This window comes from Myxine glutinosa, chromosome 14 (assembly GCF_964187855.1).
Source record: "Myxine glutinosa chromosome 14, kmMyxGlut1.1, whole genome shotgun sequence".
NCBI lineage: Eukaryota > Metazoa > Chordata > Myxini > Myxiniformes > Myxinidae > Myxine > Myxine glutinosa.
In genome coordinates, this window is record NC_136274.1 from 31823372 (window position 1) to 31846461 (window position 23090).

General features: G+C 46.1%; 1 protein-coding gene across 5 annotated transcripts in view; it reads left to right on the forward strand.

Annotated features, from left to right (window-relative positions):
- The window catches only part of LOC137439578 (SH2B adapter protein 3), a 165711-nt gene that overhangs the window by 30265 nt on the left and 112356 nt on the right, over positions 1-23090 (forward strand). For all 5 annotated transcript variants that reach the window (XM_068135463.2, XM_078768106.1, XM_068135462.2 and 2 more), the window contains one exon: positions 12892-13830. In XM_068135463.2, coding sequence (XP_067991564.1) covers positions 12919-13830 — 912 coding nt within the window. In that variant the 5' untranslated portion in view covers positions 12892-12918. The remainder of the gene's footprint in view (positions 1-12891; positions 13831-23090) is intronic.

Sequence of the window (23090 nt, forward strand, 5' to 3'; positions counted from 1 at the left end):
GGGTTTCGGGACAATTCTCACACGTACCTAAGTACCTACGCCGCCACGGAAGCGGGGATCAAGCCTCGCACGAACCACGCGTAATTTGAGTACGTCCGAGCGGATGGCGTACCACGTGGTCCGTGCAGTTACCTGGTATTGGAACCCGATTAAAAAAAATAAAAAAATAAATTTAGAGCGATAGAATTCGTACCACGCTTGGTCAATAGATGGAAGGGACGAAACGATCGAATCAAAGAAATAACACGTTTAATAATTATTATTTACAATGATTGGTAGAAGCAGAGACACAGGGCAGATCCGATACAGTCTTAGCTTAAAATCCCAGACAACGGGCCCGTTCACACTCACAGGGGGAATGAAAGAAGGGTGGTTCATGCGCTGAACGTGCCGGCTCCGTTGTGGTTCAGGAACAGCTCGCCCGGCGTGGCCCACTGTGGTCACAGCACATCCCTCGATGAAGGCAGGCAGGCAAGCGGGAGGGATCCTTGCGGCACGTGTCTCGAACAAAGGCAGGCAGGCGAATATGCGCGTCTCTCGCCCGGCTCGGCGGTTCCTCACAGCGCGATTAATCAACGGCGCGCTTTCACCCTCGTAACTCAATAGAGGATCTGCCTCAAGCTCAACCGAGCATTCAACGTGTAACTCAATTCAACACCGCACACTCTCAGAACTGTTCAACAGAGGACCCTGGACCCCGGCTCCTATAATGTAGGGGTGTACTTACTTTTTCCACATGCGAAATTTGCATTTATGTTTATTTAAATCGTACAATGGACTACAAAATGTAAATGTTTCATGATATTTGTTTATATTATATCACCTTTATCTGTCAATATTGTTGAAATGAAGATCAAATAGCTGTATGTTGAAATATGTTGAAAAAGTCAAAACTTTACATGGGGTGTACTTACTTTTTCATGTGACTGTGTGTATATATATATATCTATGACATCGACTGGGAGAAATTTTTGCCCACTCCTTCATGCAGAATTATTTCAGCTGTGCGATGTTTGAGGGGTTTCCTGCATGCACAGCTTGTTTCAAATCCCCCCACAACATCTCGATGGGATTTAGATCCGGGCTTTGACTTGGCCATTCCAGAACCCTCCATTTCTTTCTTTTCAGCCATTCCTTGGTGGATTTACTGGTATGTTTAGGGTCATTTTCATGTTGCAAGGTCCACCTTCGGTTGAGCTTCAACTTTCCGACAGATGGCCTCACATTATCCTCAAGCACCCTCTGGTACAATGAAGAATTCATCGTGGATTATATGATGGTGAGTTGCCCAGGCCCTGATGCAGCAAAGCTGCCCCAAACGATAATATTTCCACCACCATGCTTTCCAGTTGGTATCAGGTTATTGTGGTCAAATTCTCTTTGGTTTTCGCCAAACATGTCTTCTGGTACTGTGGCCAAATAGCTCTACCTTTGACTCATCTGTCCAGAGCACATTGTGCCAGAGGTGCTGGTCTTTGCCTACGTGTTCATTGGCAAACTTTAGTCTTGCCCTGATGTTCTTTCTGGACAGCAAAGGTTTCCTCCTGGCACACCTCCCATGTAGATCAAATTTGTGCATCCTCTTTCTAATGGTAGACTCGTGCACTTTGACATCAACAGTGGCAAGAGCTACCTGTATTTCCCGTGATGACGTTCTGGGGTTCTTAGAGACTTCTTTCAGCATCTTGCGGTCTGCTCTCGGGCTGAACTTGCTGGGGCGGCCTGGCCTGAACAAGTTGGCAGTTGTTTGGAATCTTCTCCACTTGTAGATGATCTTCTGGACAGTCGAATGATTGATTTCAAATTGTTTGGAGATCTTTTTAAATCCCTTCCCAGACTCGTAGGCATCTATAACCTTCTTTCTGAAGGCCTCAGAGAGCTCTTTTGATCTAGGCATGGTGACGCCGCACACTTCAACAACAAAGAGCAAACCAAACGAAATGTCTGAGGTTTAAATAAGACAGGTTCCTCCAAGATCCTCTCTGACGATGTTCCAAGCATTTGCACCTGAGCTGGTGCACCTGATTCTAATTTTAGGTATTTGAAGTAGTGATAAATGTAGGGGTGTACTTACTTTTTCCACATGTGAAATTTGCTTTTATGTTTATTTAAATTGTACAATGGACTACAAAATGTAAATGTTTCATGATATTTGTTATATTATCACCTTTATCTATCAATATTGTTGAAATGAGATCAAATAAGCTGTATGTTGAAATATGTTGAAAAAGTCAAAACTTTACATGGGGTGTACTTACTTTTTCAGTGACTGTATATATATATATATATATATATATAAAGTTCAAAACACACCCGGTCACAAGAGTGCCGCACTGACCGGGTCCTCAGTCGAGGTCCTCAGCATCATCCCGTTTCGGCCCTTCAACCTAGATACGGTCAGCTAAGTTTGGCCAGCAGGGGCACATACACATCCACATGCAGCAACTGCACCTGGATGCGTACATACCCCCACCCCCAGCCAGTGCGAACGCAGACTACAACAGCAACACATCCAGAATCCACAGCACCAAACAAACATGGTGGAACACTCAAACACCCACCTTTATACCCTTCACCACTCGCCAACAAAACACACCAGATCATTGACACACACACACACACACACACACACACACACACACACACACACACACACACACACACACACACACACACACACACACACACATTTCTATTCCGTAACCTCAACCTACACCATTTGACGTGCCTCCATAAACTTCCTCCATATCCAAAATGAGCCTTTCAAGGCAACCTGGGCCACCTTGTCACACATTCCTCCTTCTTTCTGTGCGACACACTCCAAGCCGAGCAAGAAATGCCTTATGCTATATATATATATCCCGGTGAGCCCTCGCTAACCAACCAGGGCTAAGGTGAGCTCACTGGCGGGCGTGGCTCTATGAAGCGCGGATTGATCTATAAGCGCACTATATAAACGCACGCGCCAAGCCCTATCATGGACTGCGCCGGGGGATGCTGATCGTAAAGGACTGCGCGGACGTCGGGCGAGCGAGCACATTGTTTCGGAACGGACTGCGCGAGGGAACTCCATTGTTAACGGACTGATCCAGGAGCGCTCCATTTGATACGAACTGCCTGTTTGATACGGACATTGATTGACTGGGAGAGAGAGAGCGTTTGGCACGCTAAACGTACGCAGCATTCCAGCCCCTCGCATATGTAAGGTCCGGTCGCGCGCCGACGACACGCGAAGCTGCCTGCCGTTTTTCGCCCGTGGACCCGGAGCCTGGACGGGGTCGACCTGCCTGGACCTTCCTCCCCTACCGGCTACCATCCCGTGTGAGTGTTTATGTTTGTCCGGGGTTGTAAGTAAGACTGTATAGATAAGCTTGCCCTGTGTCCTTTTGTTTCTTCTTCTTCTTGTACATGCTTTCGTTTCCTCTTCTTTTGCTTGTAAATAATTAATAAACCCACTCTTTGTTCTTCCCTTACTCTGGTTTCCTCTTATTCGATCGCCTCAGTCTTTTCCCTATTGAGTACCTGTGGCACGATTTCGGAACCGCTATAATCGGGTGTAGTACTTGTTAACGGCCCGAGTCGCGGCTCGCTTCGCTCGGCGTATCCATTAACGCTGCGGCTCGGGTGTGAGTTATCTCCTCGCTTTACAGCCGGTGGTAGTACTTAGGTAATAAGACTAATTGGGCTTACAACCCTACTTACCACCGACCGGAAGTGACGTCATAGCTTCCAGGATTGGGGGACAGCCAGCTTAAAAGACAAGGGGATTAACCCCCCCCTTGATAAGGGGAGCGCTGACCCCCGAATCCGCAAGAATATGTATAAATGAATTGCCGAGTTTCAGCAATGTGGTAACAATTGCAGAAGCCATTTTAACGAGATGGATGGCGTTAACTTAAACCATAAGGTGGGTACTGAAAGGCGTTACATCTTTTTTTATTTAATTTTTTTTCAGGCCGTCAATTAATACAGAGCACCGGTGTTGTTTTTTTTGGTTCACCTGGAAAATAGTTCTGGGGAGGTTATGAGATGGCCCATCTGTCTGTCCGTCCCTCCGTCCGGAAACACTTGCAACTTCTCCCAAACTGCCGATGGGATTGTGACCATGCTTGGCTAAAATGATATTAGGTTTGTTGGAACTCAAGTTTGTTTACTGCATTAAAAAAGTTTGGTGTAAGGGGTTCTACCTACTGGGGTTCAAAGTGCGTCCAGGTTTGCCCCCCCCCTCCCTCCCCCCACCCTTCAAAATAGAACGACACGTATGATTTCGATGAAACTAGACCACAACCTTCTTCACCATGATGTACCAAGTTTGTTCATGGCATTAAAACATTTGGGCCCAAAAGGGGTCTACGGGTGGGTTTCTCCCCAAAATGGGTATTGGTTCTCTTCTCCGAAAATACACACACAATTTTGACGAAATTTGACTACAACCTTCTTCACCCTCCTACCAGGTATCAGTGTCATTCATTATTCTACCAGGTGAGCGCCCAGGGTTATTGCCCCTATTTTATCTTTTTTCTACACCAAGCTAAGACTCATGAAAGAGGAAAAGGACAGAATGGATGGTATTGTGATGGCCGTGGCAGTAGCAAGTGGACATTGGAGTGTTCCATGAGGGAGAGTATTGTTACGGATCTAAGAGACGGCACTCCCCTTAGCAAGGGGGGGTTAATCCCCTTGGCCTGTTAAGCTGGCCGTCTCTGGTCCTGGTACCTGTAACGCTCTTTTGCGGGGTGGAATTGATCAGGGTTGTTGGTCCAGGTGTTCTCCCGAATACCTTTATCAATCCCTCTGCAAAACAGGGAGACAAGTACCGCTCGAACCACGGACAAGATGGTGTTTGCCGAGCGGTTTAGCAATCCGCGGTTCGAGCCGTTATCAAGCGACTAAACCCGATTCCGAGCGTTGGCCAAATCGTGCCACAGGTATTCAATCGAAAGAAAAGACTAAAGCGATCGGGGAAGAATGAAACCAAAAGGGGTAAGAAATAACAGGTATTTATTAATTATGTACAACAAACCAAAGGAAGAGAAACGAAAGTAATATCAAGTGAAGAAGAAGAAGATACACAGGGCAGCCTTAAACAGTCTTAATTATGAAACCCCAGGCAACAGAAAGGACAGACAACAGACTTACATGACAAAGGGAATTGTAGGCAGGAATGGCTGGGAGAAGGTTCGGAGGAAAAGCACAGCGAGGTCCGCTTCACATCCACGCTCCGGGCTGGAAAACGAGCAGCCGGCGGCGGCCCCACGTATATGGTTTCAGCGGTGAAAACCCGGCAGGCAGCGCGGTTTATGTTGCCGCTGTCTTGGCGACCCGAGCGCACCGATTCTTGCACCCCAACGATGCTCGTGCTCAACAGGCTGCTCGGTGCTCCTCTCTCCCTCCTTCCTCCTCGGTCCTCTCTCATGAACCTCCTCACGCGTCTCTCCCTAAGCAGTCCCTCGCAGTTGCTTTTATTGCTGTCAGCCGTATCAAGCCGCCAGCCCTGAGAACACGCCTACCGGTTCGCTCACCGTGGTGCTGGTTGGCCGGTAAGGGCTTGCTGACTCCACCTGTGATGACGACGACGTGCCACGCCCGTTCTGGTGGCTCCTCCCCCTTCTTCTCCGAGATGGAGCACATGGCAATGGCGTCTTGTGGGGATAGCAAACCACTCGCACCGCTTTTGAAGGGAACGAAAGGGACCTATCTTATTTGATTAATGCAACGCAGATTCAACTATTGGAAACGCAGCCTTACCTGAAACACATAAAAATGAAATAACTACGAAGAGGGCCTATGGTTCGCTACGTGTTGTTCATGGACTAACTAGGGGACGACCTTTGACCTTAACAATGAAATGGAGGTATTTACACAGAATTATTTACAAAGGTTATATTTACAACAATTTACTAAGTGCAGGGTTCTCAAAACCCCAACAGTATATAAGGCTACAAATGCAAGGGAAAAGGGTACAAATGATAGGAAGCGTCGAAGAAGGACATGTTGATAGAATCAATGACTGGGTGAATGTGTGGGACCTTCTTGGATCTCGATTAGATAGAGAGGCAGAGACCTGGAAAAGACTGGTCATGCAAGTCCAGTCGAAGTGTTTACAGTTTGAAAGGAGCCGGCCCTGTATTTGTCTTCTTGCTCGGTCATGCCAATGATTATAACTTTGGTTTTGATTGCATCGGTGAGTGAAAAGGGGTGCAGGGTTTCTGGCTTGCAATGGAGAGCAGTACTTTGTATGCAAATTCCTTACAGCCCATGACAAGTTCAGTGGCGCCGAGAAAAGACTCGATCCAGCGGACTTACCCATTCTTGCCGACTTTTTGCACAATGAAAACAATCCAAAGGTCTTTTTAAAATTATGTACAATGTACATATGCTTTTTTTTTTTAGTTGTTCAAACTTGTCCTTGGTTCATTAGGGAGTTAGGTCCTCGTCTTGGGGAACTTTTGTGACCTCTGTTTCCTGTTCAGTTTGATGAAAGTTCACATTATAGATCAGAACATCAGAAAAGGTTAACATGTTCTGCACTCTGAACTCATTCGAATCGGACACTGAGATTGGAACCACCGTTTGCTCGATCCCTACCCATTCGTGTGCTTCCTTGCACGCCTCGTCCATTTACCTGTTTTCCCTTATTGGGCACATTTGCTTCGTTTTCTATCTTATTGTTCTGGTTATTACCTCTACCACCGAAGGTGGATGGAGGTTATGTTTTCACCCCTGTCTATCTGTCTGTGAATAAGATATCTCAAAAAGTTGTGGAGGGATTCGGATGAAATTTTGCGTAGAGGTCGTGTGTGGCAAGGACGAAATGATTAGTTTTTGGTAAAGATTCGGATCCGGTTAGTCGAATTTTTAAACGGATTCTTCACCATTGGGAGTTAGGGCCAAAAACGATACATAGCAGGATATCTCGAAAGTTATGGACGGATTTGGACAAAACTTCGTGGACAGGTTGGAGGCATGACAAGGAAGAATTGGTTCAACTTTGGTGAAGATCTGGATTCAAATCTGGCTAGTAGAATTTTGAAAGTGATTCTTCATCATTGGGAGATAGGGCCAAAAACGAAATATAGCAGGATATCTCAAAAAGTTGTGGAAGGATTTGGGCGAAACTTGATGGAGAGGTTGTGTGTGTGACGAGACAGAATCGATTCGATTTTGGTGAAGATCTGAATATGGATTCGGATACGAGAATTATTTAATTTAAGTGATTCTTCACCATTGAGAGATCGGGTGAAAAGTGATATATAACATGATATTTAAAAAAAGTTATGGACTAGTAATGACTAAACTTGGTGGACGAGTTGGTTAGGTGACAAGAACAAGCGGATTAGATTTTGGTTCAGGTCCGAATCCAGATCCAGCCTATCGGTGGATACAAAACAACTGTTCAGCCTGGCGGAAGTATGCGATCCTCCAAGTGCCGTTCTAGTTTTACTTGATGTTCTTGTACCTTTTAAGAATAATTGTATCTACGAGGTGTCGCCAGGCTCCACCTGGAGTGGTCTTCAAGGCTTTGTGGCATGTGATATCTCATTTTAAAAAATGAGAAGCCACTTATTAAAGCTTTTGCATGCAATTGGGAGCACCTGGATTTGACTTCCGTACACCTGTCCCCAACACCCATGAAACCTGATTGACTTTAGGCAGCCAGCAGCACTGCATCGGAAGTGATTCCATAAGAGTTCCTTTCTCTGCTTCTTAACAGGAAGTGACCTTTTATGAAAGCGACCCTACCGAGAAGGGTTTTGACGTCATTGTGGCTGAATAAATCTGCTGGCATCACTTCCCGGCCATGTTTTATTTCTTCTGTTTTCCTGCTCCCAGTTGGATTTGTTTGTTGAATTGGCAAATGGAGTGAGCGATAGTGCCCTTCATCCCATGTTTGGTAACATGTTTACACACATGCCTGCTTATGTGCACATAGGCATGCTGAGGTTGAGCTTGTTTTGCCTGGCCAAGTGTGAATTTAAGTTTTCAAACCGTAAACGATTCAAACTCGACGTTTGCTTTGAAGTGTCAGAATTGATCTGATCACGTAGAGATTTGATTATTGTTTTTAACGGGGCAAAGTTGAACTAAAACGCTCCTAATTGCTCACATTGCTGTACAACATAGCCGCTCTGCACTCTGGAAGCAAAGCATTCGGAATACCGAATGTAGTGGTGATTGGTGGGGAGAAGGGGGAGTGGGCGAAGGGGGGAAGGTGTCAGAGAGTTGCGGAACAAGTCAGAAAAGAAACCTTGATTTCAATCTTTTAACTAAGCAAGTGAGCTTTCCCATTGATAACACTAATAATTCATGGGTTTTGTGGATTCATTGAAGCTTTTAGTCATTTCAATGTTTATGGATTGGAAAGGGTCCAATGGGAATATGGTGGGGGAGGTGGGAGGGCAATTGAGATGGAAGGAGGAAGGGACTTTGTCATGAAATGGTCGTTGATTTATCACGTGTGTTGCAAAGTAAATTGCAGTAAATTGCAGTTGTGCAAGTACATGTGGTTAGCAAATTTACACTTTGGCCAATCGTGATGTAACATAACAAATGTGTATACATGTGCATTTCAAGAAACGTCATCATGTCTTTCTCTAGCATCTGGAAGCAAATTATCGGAAAAGGGGAAAGGAAAAGTCGTTTTTTTGGGGGTTTTTTTATTTTAAGGATTTTAAAACTGAATATTCTGTGCATAAAACATGAATGTTTCCTGCTTGCTGGTGGTGGAAGTGGTGGAGATGGATGGTGTTGGTGGAAACCCATACTCTTGGGGCGGATGATCGGGTGTTCACGGCAATTCGGGAGCGTTTCCGTTACTTTGAACCAATCCTGGAAAGGATGCGGAAATTTCCGCCTTGAGCATCCATTGGAACTGAACCATCACCAGTAAGGGAAGTGCAACGAGGCTTCACCAACTCCACCACCAAGCTGCTCCTTCCCTGCTTACATTTTCTTCAAATATAACTTTTGATGATTGATGGATGTTCTTTTCACTTTTGTTATATTTTTCTTCATACCGATCCAGAAAACCTGCAATGTCAAATTACGTGATTTGACATTGAGTGGGTCATGTGCACATTGTATGCTAAGCGTGGTGGGGACAGGAGGAGAGAGGACAAGGTTAAAAAAAAGTAACAGGCAGTGGTCTAATTATGGAGTTGGGAAGGTGAGAAGAGGTTGTGTGGAGTGGAAGGAGATTGAGGAGGCTGGGATGAAGTGAGGGAAGAAGGATTTATTTATGTTTGGATGGATGGACAACTTTTATTTTATTTTCTACTCGTCCAACTTATTCTTCACTGCGTGGTGAGGTTTGCCTAATGGTTAGAGTGGCGGGCTTGGGATCCTAAGGTCCTGAGTTCGAATCCTGTTCAGCTGTTGAATTAATACCAGGTGGGGTTGATTCAGCCTGTCATCCTTCTGAGGTCAGCGAAATGAGTATCAGGGTACTGGGTCTTCTCTCAAGGAGATTTTGCACTCCGGCCGCCGTAAAAACACCTCATTCTGTAGCACACAGTTGTGTGTGTTGGGGATGGTGCTGACGAGTCGTCCAAGGATGCAGCGATGTGCTGATCCAGCATACGCTTATATATATATATATATATATATATATATATATATATATATATATATATATATATATATATATATATATATATATATATATACACACACACACACATTACTATATATATATATATCTATATATATATATATATATATATATATAGCTATAGCTATATAAGAGAGCTGTTGGTCTGTGTGTCGCCATTTTTCTCAGATGGCTGAACCGATCTTCGTCAAACGTTCAGAGGTTCATTAGTGAGTGCCTGGGAGTGTTTTAGGCAATAAAAAAACGTTCGTTTTTTTGGATTCAAAAAAAAAATCGCTCTATAGTGCCTAAGCCTTTTTGATTAATGACAGTTATAATTATATACAAGTACACATTCACATAAATAAATACAAAACAATTCGCAAACATTTGCATGCAAATGAATCTAACAATTCCAGAAGTGTATGAAGTTGGTGTGAAGACCTTCTTCTTCTTTTTCTTCCTCTTAGTTTATAGATTGTTATTTACAGTATTTACTGTATTTATTATTACTGATTTGACATTTGTGATGGATTCTGATTTGGATGTAATTGCTTTTCCATTATATTTGCCCTCATTACTCCCGACATGCATTCAATTGTATCCGTCCATGTGTGTGTTTTTGTGTTCGTGTGTTTGTGAACAAGATATCTGGAAAAGTTCTGAACGGATTTGGATGAAAGTTGGGGGGATGATTGCCTTTGGGATAAGGAAGAATTGATTAGTTTTTGGTGAAGCTCAGGATATTCCGGATCCAGGAATTTTTTGAAGGATTTTTTACTATTGGAAGATAGTGCTCAGCAGCGGCCACCCACGGCGGGAGTATGCGCTTTTTCTGAGTGGCGTTCTACAGACTTGGCATTTAATATGGAATATTTTTTTGTGGGGGTGAACTTACTTTTCAAGATGACTTAGAACCAAAAGTTCATTGGAATTATGTTGAAATTATTCTACATTTTGTTAATGTGACCTTTAAAAGAAACAAAAACCACATTTGACATTTCGAAGCAAATAAATTGATCCTTGAAAGTGATGTAAACTGATATCGAACTCAATTCACGGACAGTACTGTGTTAAACTTCTGTACGTTTTCCAGAAGTATCTCTTTATTTTGCACATCAGCCAAAAAAAATTTCAACAAAAACAAAAGCTAAATTATGACTGGGATTACGGACAGTAAAATTACAGTTCAGTAGGTCGTGTAACCCCCACGAGCATTCAGGAGAGCACGTACACGTTGAGGCATGCTGTTCACGAGATTTGCCAAGGTTTGGACAGGAATCGCTTGCCATGCAGTGACAATAGTCTGCTGCAATTCACGCACAGAGGCAGGCTGCTGGTCCAAGTTGTCGATTTGACGCGTTAATTCTGCCCACAAGTTCTCTATCGGATTCATATCCGGGGACATGGCAGGCCACTCCATATGCTCTACACCATGGTCAGCAAGAAAGTGTTGGATCATGTGAGCACGATGAGGCCGTGCATTGTCATCTTGGAAGACAAAGTTTCCCCGAAAGGCTGCACGAGCAAATGGAAGCAATGTTTCTTCCAGAATGACCCTGTACTTGAACTGGTTCAGGTTTCCATTCAGAACAACCTGGTCGGTTTTTCCCCCTGCATGAAAAGCAGCCCAAACGGTCACCCCACCACCTCCAGCTTGGACTCTTGGCACTATACAATCTTCGTTGTGGGCTTCATGCACTTGTCTGCGCACTCGGACGCGGCCATCTTGACGATAGACCAGAAATCTAAACTCGTCACTGAAGGTCACGTGATTCCAGTGTCCTGGCTGCCATTGACGGTGCTCTCTGACCCACTGCAATCGGCGCTGGCTGTGTTGTCTGGTCAAGCGTGGCTTTCACAAGGGACGCCTGGCACGATAGCCTGCTTGAACCAGTCATTGGTTGACTAGCCTTCTGGATACAGGCACATTTGTCAGTTGCTGCCACTCAGCCCTAAGGCGATTAGCTGACTTGGTACGGCCATTGCAGACTAACCGGTGCAGCTGGCGATCATCTCCTTGTGGTTCTGCGTGGACGTCCTGGCCTCGGTATTGAAGTAGGGACACCCCTCTGAGCATTTCGTTTCAGGATCTTTGACACCTGACCTTGAGTGATGCCATACTGCCGAGCAATAGCACGCTGTTTCATGCCAGAATTTCGTAAAGCCACCACTCCATGACAAACAGCATTGTCAAGTTGACGGACCATCTCCAGAGGAAGCGGCAATAACTTTCGTAGACGTGCAGCAGTTGTTTTCCACTAATACAGAACGCAACAACCCTTTATATACCCGATTGTGAAGCCAATCGTCAAATGTACCTGTCCTTACATTTTGTCACGCCACCTGTGATATAATCCTGTTGTTGACTTCTTGCTGTGAAAGACAATCAGTGACATGGTTCTTTCAACAAAGACATCACCAAAGGGTAAAAGAAACTCACCAGATTGATATACTGAGTTCAGAAAGTAAACCCAAGTCAAGAAAAAAATATATATTCCATATTAAATGCCAAGTCTGTAGTTTCAAATATGTTAGTTTATTTTTTGCTTGAGCAACACCAGGTACTCCAGCTCTAGAAAACACTTTTATACTTTACTTGGGGTACAAACACAAATATAACTTTGTCTGGGGGGTAACATAGGCTATGTGGCCGTGGCCTCATGCAGGGGTCTGGGGGACCGGGAGAGGGGCGTACATTCTCTATGTAAATGTGTACCGTGTAGCGCCACCTCGTGATGTTGGCAGAGGGTATTACAATTTCTTTTTTTTTTACCTGGGAATACCTTTTACCTGGGAATTTCTTTACCTTTTTGTTTTTTACCTTCGTCCACTGAGGTTATGAAGCCCTCTTTGCAGGGCAAAATGTTTCCTCCTTCCCAGCCCCCCTCACCCTCTCACAAAATGGAGGGGCCTGTCAGTCACCCCCCCCCTCCCCCAAAAAGAGGTATATGTAATCACCTCTCGCATTCCCACTCCCCTCACCTCTTGCACACCGTAGTATATCTTTCCCGTCCCTCTCCCCTCACCTCTCGCACACCTCCCCCTTCCACTCCCCCCACTCCCTTCCTCACCTCTCCCTCTTCTGCCTCCTCCCTCCCACCCCCTCCCCCACCCCCCCCCCCGGCAATGCCGGGTACTCCTGCTAGTGTGTATGTATGTATGTGTATATGGTGATGTATGGTGAGGTTTGTATTTGTGTTTCTGCTCGGTGTTTTGATTGTCAAATGGTCATCTCATTAGCACATGTCTAAATGGCTATTTATTGTGATCTGCCCCCCTCCACCCTTTATCCATCTTAGAGGAAGAGAGCTACATGTGGCGTGAGCATGAATGGCAGCCCGGTGGATGAGGCGAGTGCACCCTGGCGCCAAATCTATGAGCGCCTCGCCCAGCAAACCGCCATCGAGGTGGCCGGGCAATTTCATGCATTATCAACAGACACGACCACCACCCCGCCTGACCTTGCTCAGGCCTTTACTGAAAGCTTTGTGCGTTCATTCTTGGCCGAAGTTGGGCCCGGCAGTCCTTCATCAAGCACAAAGGGAGCATCTTCGGATACGCTACCAAGTCGAGGCAGTCCACAATCTCGGTCAACAGGTTGGTTGGCTAGGGGTGGCTCGCCACGGAAGCGTGACAATGTGGATGGCATCTCAGATGACAGATACACAGCCACTGGACAGGACTGCATTACTTCAAAACAGTACAGCACAGTGCCAGAGACTGTGCCAATCTTGGTGGCAGAACATAGTGACAGCAGACCCTTATTGCAGCGACCACCATCTCCCTTGCAGTTTTCCCAGCGAGCATCCTCACCCAGACCATCACCGAGCCAGCTACGAGTAACGACTGTTCTTGATAGCGTGGAGGCCGAAACTAGCAGTAGTGGCAATGGTACCGGGAGCCGATTAAGCGTTAGTGTCCGTCTTCGTCATTTTTGGGATGGGCTCCAAGGACTCTTGCGTCTGGCTCAACGCCGGAACACCTCGCAGGCACCTACGGAATGTCAGTCCGACATAGCAGTTGTTGATCAGCGAATTGGGAGAACGAATTGGTTGCGACGGAGCACCAGGTGTGACCTCGGTGATGCTACAACCTGTGCAATACGCCGACGAGGTCATGTACGCTTTGCCAATGCTGAGGAAGTCAGTGCCAGTGGACAAGTGCGTTGGCGAAAATGTCTGCTGGTGCTAATGCACAGTGAGAATGGTGCCCAATTGGACTTCCACTCCCGACGGAAGGTGAGCTATCAATTTTCAATTACATTTTGTAAATTCACGCATCACAAACCACACGCATTTTTGTTTTCACCTTTTTTTCTATTCAGCTCATTGTTGTTATGATGCAGCTTCCTACCACTCCTTCGCTTTCCCATCCCTCTCGCACCCTTCTCTCTCCTCTTTCCTACCCTCTTTTTAACCCTCTTTACTACCTGCTCCCCAATCTCTCCCGAGCTTTGGCCTTGTCTATTTCTTTAGCCCTGGTTTCCTCTGACCCCATCAATTTAGCCGACTTGCATTTCTATTGATTAAGATGTAACGTCTTTTGTTTTTTTCAGAATCAGAGATTGAAATAAGCAAAGTATTTATTGGTGATCTTAAACATTACAAGTGCTGTTATGGGATCACGATAACTATTGGTGAGGAATTGTTCAAGGTTCGCGACACACTATTACTTTGGTATTCGCATCCTCGCTTCACACTTCCCATCTGTCAGACACCTGTCCACACACCAAGCACCTGCTCATTGAATAAATTCATTATTTCACTCTTGCTCCGTCTGTTCTCTTCACATATGAAAGGCTCAATGAGTTTTAGTCATATTATTTCCATTACTCTAATGGTTGTTGTACGAGTTCAAAAAATATAGCTGATCGTTGGCGATGTTTTTTGGCTTCAGGGCGGCTTAAAGTTTGTTCAAGCTGATTAAGTGTGCGGTGTGGTGGTGCGTGTTTTGTCGAATTTGCTATCGTTCGCACACAACTAAACACAATGGCTGCGATTTATTATGTACTTTTTTTTTATTTTTTATTTTATTTCCAATCAAGTGTGTTTACAGCTCTGACTACTATAAAAAAAAAAAAAAAAAAAAAAATTGAACTACTAAAAATTGAACTCTGACTACTATAAACACCCTAAATGCAGAGATGGCTGTGCTTGCGTTCGATCCTGTGCGCTTCCCACACTTTGAACGTACACCGTCGGCAAGGATTATACAAGGGGATTGTGGAAGAGTCCATGGTCTGGAACCTCTCTGAATCTTAATATTCACCACTATTGGCTGAAGTGTTTTAAGCTATCAGACCACAAGCTCCTGCTAACAGAGCTGTTTTGCTTGTTACAACTTGAGATTGACGCACATTACAAGCTGACAAAGTGTACCGACGTTATCAACGCAGCTTGCAGTGTCATAACATTCTGTTGATTCCGAGAAACTCAACATATTTTCAGAAACCATTGTAAAACCACTGAGGGTTTAATATAAACACTGAAGGGTGTTTGTTTCCTTTCTTTTGTACCTTTTTTTTTTTTTGCACAGATTTTATGTTGGAAAAGTAAATATTAACTTACAGAAAAGTTGTTCAAAGATTTTCCTTTTTGCCTTTCATGCAGACTCAATTGTCTCTACAATAACAACTTTAACTAGACAGGCCACCAACGCCTGCGCCGCTTAATAACTGCGAGCAATTATTACCGCGATCCAATCTGCCCCACTTTGATACAACCCCGCTTTCATCAGACACATGACCCATGATGTGCTCTTTATAAAACTGAAATCAGAATAGCCAGTCCATCACATTTAAGTTTGCATTGATCGGACAAGTGGTTGCAGAGACAAAGACTTGGGATCCTTTCGGCTTTTTTCGTTCTGGGGGGGGGGGGGACTTTTGGGTCCTCTGGGTGTTTTGGGTCTTTGGGATAGTTTGTTTTCTCGGGGTCTTCGGGGTATTTTGGGTCTATTGGGTCCTTTGGATTTTTTTTATTTTTTTTAGTCCTCGGGGTACTTTTGGGTCTTCGGGGTCTTTGTGGTATTTAAGGTTCTTCAGGGTATTTTGGGGTCTTGATGGTCTTAAGGGTCTTGAGAGTCTTCAAAGGTCTAAGGGATCTCAGCAGTCCAAAGGGTCGAAAGGTACATTCTGATAGTATGTAATTAATAGACTACATAATAGACAGGATGCCACTGAGTTCACACAGTATGTAATTAATAGATATACTGAAAAGTCACATGGCTGGAGAAGATAAAAATGTAGTTTCTTCTTCTCCAAACAATAAATAATTCTTGCTGTGAGACCATGCAACCGATCATGTTAAAATTTTAAACAGGTATTCCACTTAATGACTAGTTCATAGTTTTGAAGTTTCACGTCGATGGATGGAGCAGATAAAGAGGTGTATATATATATATATATATATATATATATATATAATACAACAAATATAATTTTTCCAAGATTGTGCCCTTACCATGTGACCAAGAACATCAGTTATCCCAAGAAAAATCGACATGCGAAGGCGCATATTATGTTGAAAACTGTCAATCGGACCAACAGTTGCTGAGAAAATGAATTTTGAAGGGGAAAAACCTGAAAAATCCCTGCGGAATAATAATAACAAGCGTTACGCCGAGGTCCCCCGTCAGTGAAGTGATGTGAGTTGACAAAGTGGATGACGCAAGGCGGCCATCTTGGATTTTGACGTGGCGACCCAATTTGAAATGGCGTTTTCCCTTATGCGTAGATACACCCACAAACCAGATTAGAAGTTAGTAGTTCGTTTAGTTTTCAAGATATTTCGCTCACAAGGTTCAGACATATATATGGTGGTGGCCATCTTGGATTTTGATGTGGCGACCCAATTTTGAACAGCGTTCTTCCTTATGCATAGACACACCCACACACCAGTTTAGAAGTTGGTACTTCGCTTATTTTTCAAAATATTCCGCTCACAAGGTTCAGACATACATGGCGGCGGCCATCTTGGATTTTGACGTGGCGACCCAATTTTCAATAGCATTCTTCCTTATGCGTAGATACACCCACACACCAGATTAGTAGTTAGTAGTTAATTTATTTTTCAAGATATTTCGCTCAAGGTTCAGACATATATATGGTGGTGGCCATCTTGGATTTTGACGTGGCGATCCAATTTTCAATAGCTTTCTTCCTTGTGCCTAGATACACCCACACACCAGATTAGAAGTTGGTACCTCGCTTATTTTTCAAGATATTCCGCTCACAAGGTTCAGACATACATGGCGGCGGCCATCTTGGATTTTGAAGTGGCGAACCAATTTTCAATATTGTTCTTCCTTATGCCTGGGTACACCCACACACCAGATTAGAAGTTAATAGTTCGTTTAGTTTTCAAGATATTTCGCTCACAATGTTCAGACATACATGGCGGTGGCCATCTTGGATTTTGATGTGGTGACCCAATTTTCAATAGCATTCTTCCTAATGCGAAGATGCACCCAAACACCAGATTAGAAGTTAGTAGTTCATTTATTTTTCAAGATATTTCGCTCAAGGTTCAGACATATAAATGGTGGTGGCCATCTTGGATTTTGACGTGGCGACCCAATTTTCAATAGCTTTCTTCCTTATGCGTAGATGCACCCACACACCAGATTAGAAGTTAGTAGTTCATTTATTTTTCAAGATATTTCGCTCAAGGTTCAGACATATATATGGTGGTGGCCATCTTGGATTTTGACGTGGCGACCCAATTTTCAATAGCTTTCTTCCTTATGCCGAGACACACCCAAACACCAGATTAGAAGTTGGTACCTCGCTTATTTTTCAAGATATTCTGCTCACAAGGTTCAGACATACATAGCGGCGGCCATCTTGGATTTTGACGTGGCGACCCAATTTTCAATATTGTTCTTCCTTATGCCGAGATACACCCACACACCAGATTAGAAGTTGGTACTTCGCTTATTTTTCAAGATATTCCGCTAACAAGGTTCAGACATTCATGGCGTCAGGCATACATGGCGGCGGCTATCTTTGATTTTGACGTGGGTTGCACCCACACACCAAATTAGAATTCGGTCCTTCGTTTACGCACGGACGGACGGACGGACGGACGGACACACGGACGGAGGAGAAAACCATAGTCCCCCTTTCGCTCCGCGGTGCGACGGGGGACAATAATAATAATAAATAAATAAACATAGGAAAATCAATGGGTATCCATCCTGATAGGATTGGATCCCTAATAAGAGTTCGTGTATTCATCGGTGTTTCTGTACATGCAGTAATCGATATGCAATTCATATAAAGTCAGAAGTAACTGTTTGGTGCCGGCAGGATGGCGGAGAGGTATGCACACATGACTGAACTATCTAGACGGGGCTCTCTGAGCTATAAACTGCCATATTGGTGTTTTTGCAGGCAGATACATCACTGTGTGTGCGCCATCCCTCGGATGGACGTTAAAATGTGCGTCCCGTCTGCCGGAATTAGTTGACGGGCGTTAAAGATCCCATGGTGTCCCTCGTGCAGGTGTTACCTGATCAATCCAAATTCCTGCTCTAACCTACAGGGGGCACTGCATCAGTGACACAAGTGCACCCCCAGCAAATTATGCTGTTTTTGATAGAAGTGACAGTTCCTTTATAAATGAGTTAACCTTTGTAGATATTGTTATGAATTTGGTAATGCAACATCTAGAGCTAGGTAGATCTGAATAGGTAGGTATTCGGCTGTCGTGACAGGGACTCTACATGTAATAAGTTCTTGATGTTTAGGCGGTTGTCGGGGTAAGATGTATGAGTGTGGATCTACCTGGAGATTCGAGTGTTAAATAGTGAGGGGTTAAAGGTAACGCCCCTGTGAGTCTCACCTAGTAATCAAACCTTTGTCCTTTATGGCACTGCAAACCACATAAACATTAGTTAGGTCCTTAGCGCAACATTAAATAATCCCCCTTTCCCTGACAAGGACTTCGTAATAAATTGACAGGAAACCAGGTCAACAACACCGCCACGATTGGCCGCCACCGTGTACACCTCCAAAGGCCTACAAACCTGGCCGGCACGTGTTATGCCAGGACCGCAGGGTCGCGTAACGGGGGAGATGTCAGGAGTCGCGGGAGGCTTTGATTGGCTGAGGAGTGCGCAATGTGACGTCATCGGCCACCAATATAGGCGACGGTCGGACGCCATTTCAGGAGTTGAGTTGAGTTCGTGGCAGGCACTGGCAGACGCAGGCAGGCACCAGAGAGTTGAGCGGTGGTGGAGAGTTGGAGAGGACACGCCATTCCAGTCGCAGTTCGAGTGCAGTTCGGGTTGTAGGGAGTCGCAGGAGACACACGAGAGCACACCCAGTTGGCACTGAGCAGTTCGTTGGCACTTGGCTGCCAGCACTCCCGCGTCGTCGAGTCGAGTGGAGTTGAAAGGAGTCCTTCCTGTCCCTGGTCAAGTGGAGCCGCTGGCCTGCGTCGGACGCGTGGTGCTTGGAGCGAGGGGCCTCGTGGTGTGCGATCGGGCCGGAAGGAGCGGTGCTGGACACCAACAATACAAGACGACAAAGACAGATAAGCCCGATCTCCGCGTATATTTTGAACGACGGGACGTGTTATTTTCGTGATTAATCTCCCTCGTTTGTGGTTGCTGTCAGTCGTGTGGGGACGTCCCGATTTAGGTTTATTAGAATTATTAGATTTACCGGCGGGCTTTTTCACTGGCTTTACTTTTCCTAATAAACCCTTATATTACTTTTTGTACATAATATCTGAACGCAGTTTTCCTGGGTGTTTGATTTTAATAGATAAGGTTGCGGAGCCTTCGCTGCGGCCCGCCATTCCGCGCGTTGGTGTTGAACTTGAGTCCGCCATTGAGTGTTCGCCTCGGGAGTTAAAGTCTCGCAAATCGGTCATCCGTAACTGTGGTGTTAATCACGGTTACGCGACAAGTGGTGTCAGGAGTGTAGGATTTGAACCCGTCGGACAAATTTTTTTGTCCGCGGCGAGACATCGACACGGTCGGACAAATTTTTTTGTCCGCGGGGCGACATCGACACGGTCGGGTGTACATTGCGCCCGACGTTCGAACGCAAAATTGTTATAGGCGAGGCGGAGAAATTTAGTAATCAATTGGGCAAACGGAGCGCGATATCGCGTCTTCGTCAAATTTAAATTGTGTTTCAGGAATTATTAAAATAAATACGCGCGCGGGGTACGACCTTCCGGAAAGCGGATGTCGGAAATTGATGAGATGGAAGTACGCAGCGAGGCCTCCGTCAGTGTCGGGAGTGAGCCGGAAATAGGGGAATTAGATGCAGAGGTGAGCCTTGGAACCTCCCTCGTCCCGAGCACCAACTTATCCCCCTCCCCCACCGGGGAGTCGGGAGCAGTAGGAACGGCCCCGACAACCGACCAGATGTTGGGTCAATTGCTTCGAAAAATTGACGGGCTGGAAAATAGAATGAGTGAGCGATTGGAGGAACAAATGGGACAAATGAAAAGTGGGATGGAAAATAAAATGGAGTCCCAGGGGAAGGAATGTCGGGAAGGAATGAAGGGAATGAGTGATCGATTGGAGGAACAAATGGGACAAATGAAAAGTGGGTTGGAAAATAAAATGGAGTCCCAGGGGAAGGAATGGAGGAATGAAATAAAGGAAAGGAATGAACAATTGGAAGGAAAAATTGGGGAAATGGCACAGCAGCTGGGGGAACGAATTGATGGCATAGAAGGGAGAGTGCAAAACCAAATTACGGACAGACTGGGGAAATTTGAGGGTAAAGTAGAAACTCAAATGGGGGCACAGGAGAAGCCAAAGGTGGCAAAAATTGAATTGAAACGGGAGGAATTAATGTCGAAAATAGAAGAGGGCGTGACGCAGGCTGTCCAAATGGGGGAAAAGTTGGAGGGTCAGATTGGTGCCACAAATGCTCGAATTGATAAAGCAAATGGGGAATGTTTCCCACATTCTGGCCTGGTTGTTTATCGGGACCGTGTGGATGTCACAACACCCCAACCGGGGGATGAATTTGGAATTGTGCAGCACCAGGGCGGTGGTGCGGAGCAAGAGGGGGTAGAGTTTTTGGGGGTCCATGCGATAGAGCCGGACCGGGTATTTATTGGGGATATTGATCAAAGCCTGGCGGGGCCAGGAATGATTTCTAATGATGAGGATGAGTTGATCCAGCGGCTGGAGACCTGTGACAGTCCCATGGAGGTAGAGCTTGTTCAGGCCCAAAGGAGTCTGGGGGAAGAGGTGAGTTGGTCCAAGGAGGTGGTTGGAATGACCGAGGGGACGCTCACTGTACACTGCTATTTGGAAACAGAGGCTCCAAAATTGGACAACCAGTTGGGGGAGTGTGTTGGCTCCGGGCTGGATTTGGATCTTGGAGGATCGGGAGATAGAGCTTCTGGAGATTTGGTCCCTGTAGGGAATTTGGATCAACTGCAGGGAGGGGCAGAACAACCGGTGGTAGAGGTTGTTCCCTGCAGCTGCGGTTTGGCGGTGGGAAGGAAAATTTGTAAAATAAAATTACAATGGGAAATTGATTTGGAGCAGCCATGGTGGGGATTGGTCCCCGGGCTGCGGGATTTGGACATGGAGAGGTCATGGGTGATGGCCTCGGGCAAAAGTTGCCCCTTTCAAAATTTGGGTATGCCGGCCAGCTGGGGGGCTGTGATGGCGAGATTTGGACGTGGGGTCCAGCCTTGGGTGTCGAGGTACGACCTGGGTCCCACGGGGGGTCTGGTGGAGTGTGGCGTCCCTTGTCCGTCGGGGCGCCGTCCGAGCTGGTGGCTCGGGCCGGCAGGGTCACCGGACCCTGGTGGGGGTTAAGACCTCCAGGGAGGTCCGAGGTGGTTTCTCAAGCCTGGGATGGCAAATATTGAGGACCACTGGGGGGAGGTGTTGTGGGTCGCGCTTTGGTGGTGGCACCGCAGATGGCCAGCTTGGGCCTGATGTAGTGATCACCCGGGCATGCAACCTGACACCCTCTCCCTGAGACTTTGGGACAACTGGCATGTGATGACCTGCCATGCCGTGTTGGTCGATGGACGCGGGTCAAACCGAATGGACAGGGATGGAGATAGCCTGCCGGACAACCATTGGGGCATCTGTGGAACGTGATGGTGTGAGTGACCTTCCACAGATGCTCCGTTGTGATTTATGGACTCTCGGGTTGGGAAGAGAGCCATGGGGATGTGAATCGGGAGATGTGTAACGAGCCGAGCATATGGGCCATGCTCGGCTGGCATGTGTATGGCAAAGCATCCTTCTTTGGTGAGGTGAGTGAAATGTGACAAATGGTTGGCATGGGTAATCTGTGGGTTAGATGGAAATTTAAGGGTGGATTTTGAAATGCCATGGTGGACACTGTATAGTGACGCCATTATTGATCCAGGTGTGTAGACCAAAGTGTTGGAGGCTGTGATGAAATTAATAGGGTAGCAAGACACAGCTTTCAACTGGTTGCGGGGGCAACTGTGCTGATATTTGGGACGCGGGATGATGGGGATGTAGTTGTGTAGCCTGAGGGTCAACGTGGTGCTGTGCGTGTCCGAGGTGTGTGGACCATGTCTTCTGGGTGGGTCTCCTGGTGGAGCATGGCTGTTGACTGGACCTTGGTGTGGTCAAGTGTGGGTGAGCACTGGGGGGCTGCAGTTCTGTAGTCGGACTGGGGGATGATGGGGAGGTGCAGGGGACGTGGCTGTAGGGATGCCACGCACTGCGACCGTGCCCCCCAGGGCCGAGGTTGTGTGTGCGGTAGTGTGTGTTGTGGCAGCAAGTGCTCACCACATTGGCCAGCTGGGGCTGCTGCAGCTGTGTTCCTCGCAGGGGGGCCAAAGGATGGATGGTGGGTCGCACCCTTATGGACACTCATGGGCCATGTTGGCGTTTTGACTGCTCACCTTGTCCCGGTGACCCTTGCACGGTAGAGGTGCAGAGCTGTCGTGGCCACAGGTAGTTGTGTAGTGATGATCACCGTTGGATGCGGATCCACATACCTGCCAGTGTAGTGGGGACAAAAGAGAAATTTGGAAGTATTTGGTAGGCCCAATGTGAAATTTTGGGATTGTGAAGGGTGGATGACGCTCTTGAACCTGACCAACCTGCAACTACCTGCACTTAAGGTGAGTGCTTTGAGGAGTACTGTCCCAGGCTTCAGGATTTGCTTGGGAAATTGGGGACATGTAATTTGGAGTTGGGAGGTGAGAGCGAGTGATGACATGGCCGGTGAGGGGATGGAATGGGAGCCACAGTGTCTTGTGGGTGGCGTATGTTTTTGTATTGTGGTTACGTGTTTTGATGTGGTCGTGAGAGTGGAACCTGGAGAGTGAGTGATGATTATTGGAGATAATGAGGGGCGATAAATTGTGCTTTTTGGAAATGTGCTAATGGAAATGTGTAAGGATTCAATGATTCGAACTGTGAATGGGATTTCACATTGGCAGGCCATGGCAAGCCTTGTAACACCTTTTACACCATCTATGAATTGTACTGAATTGTGCTGAGTTGTGTGGAGAATTGAATGGCA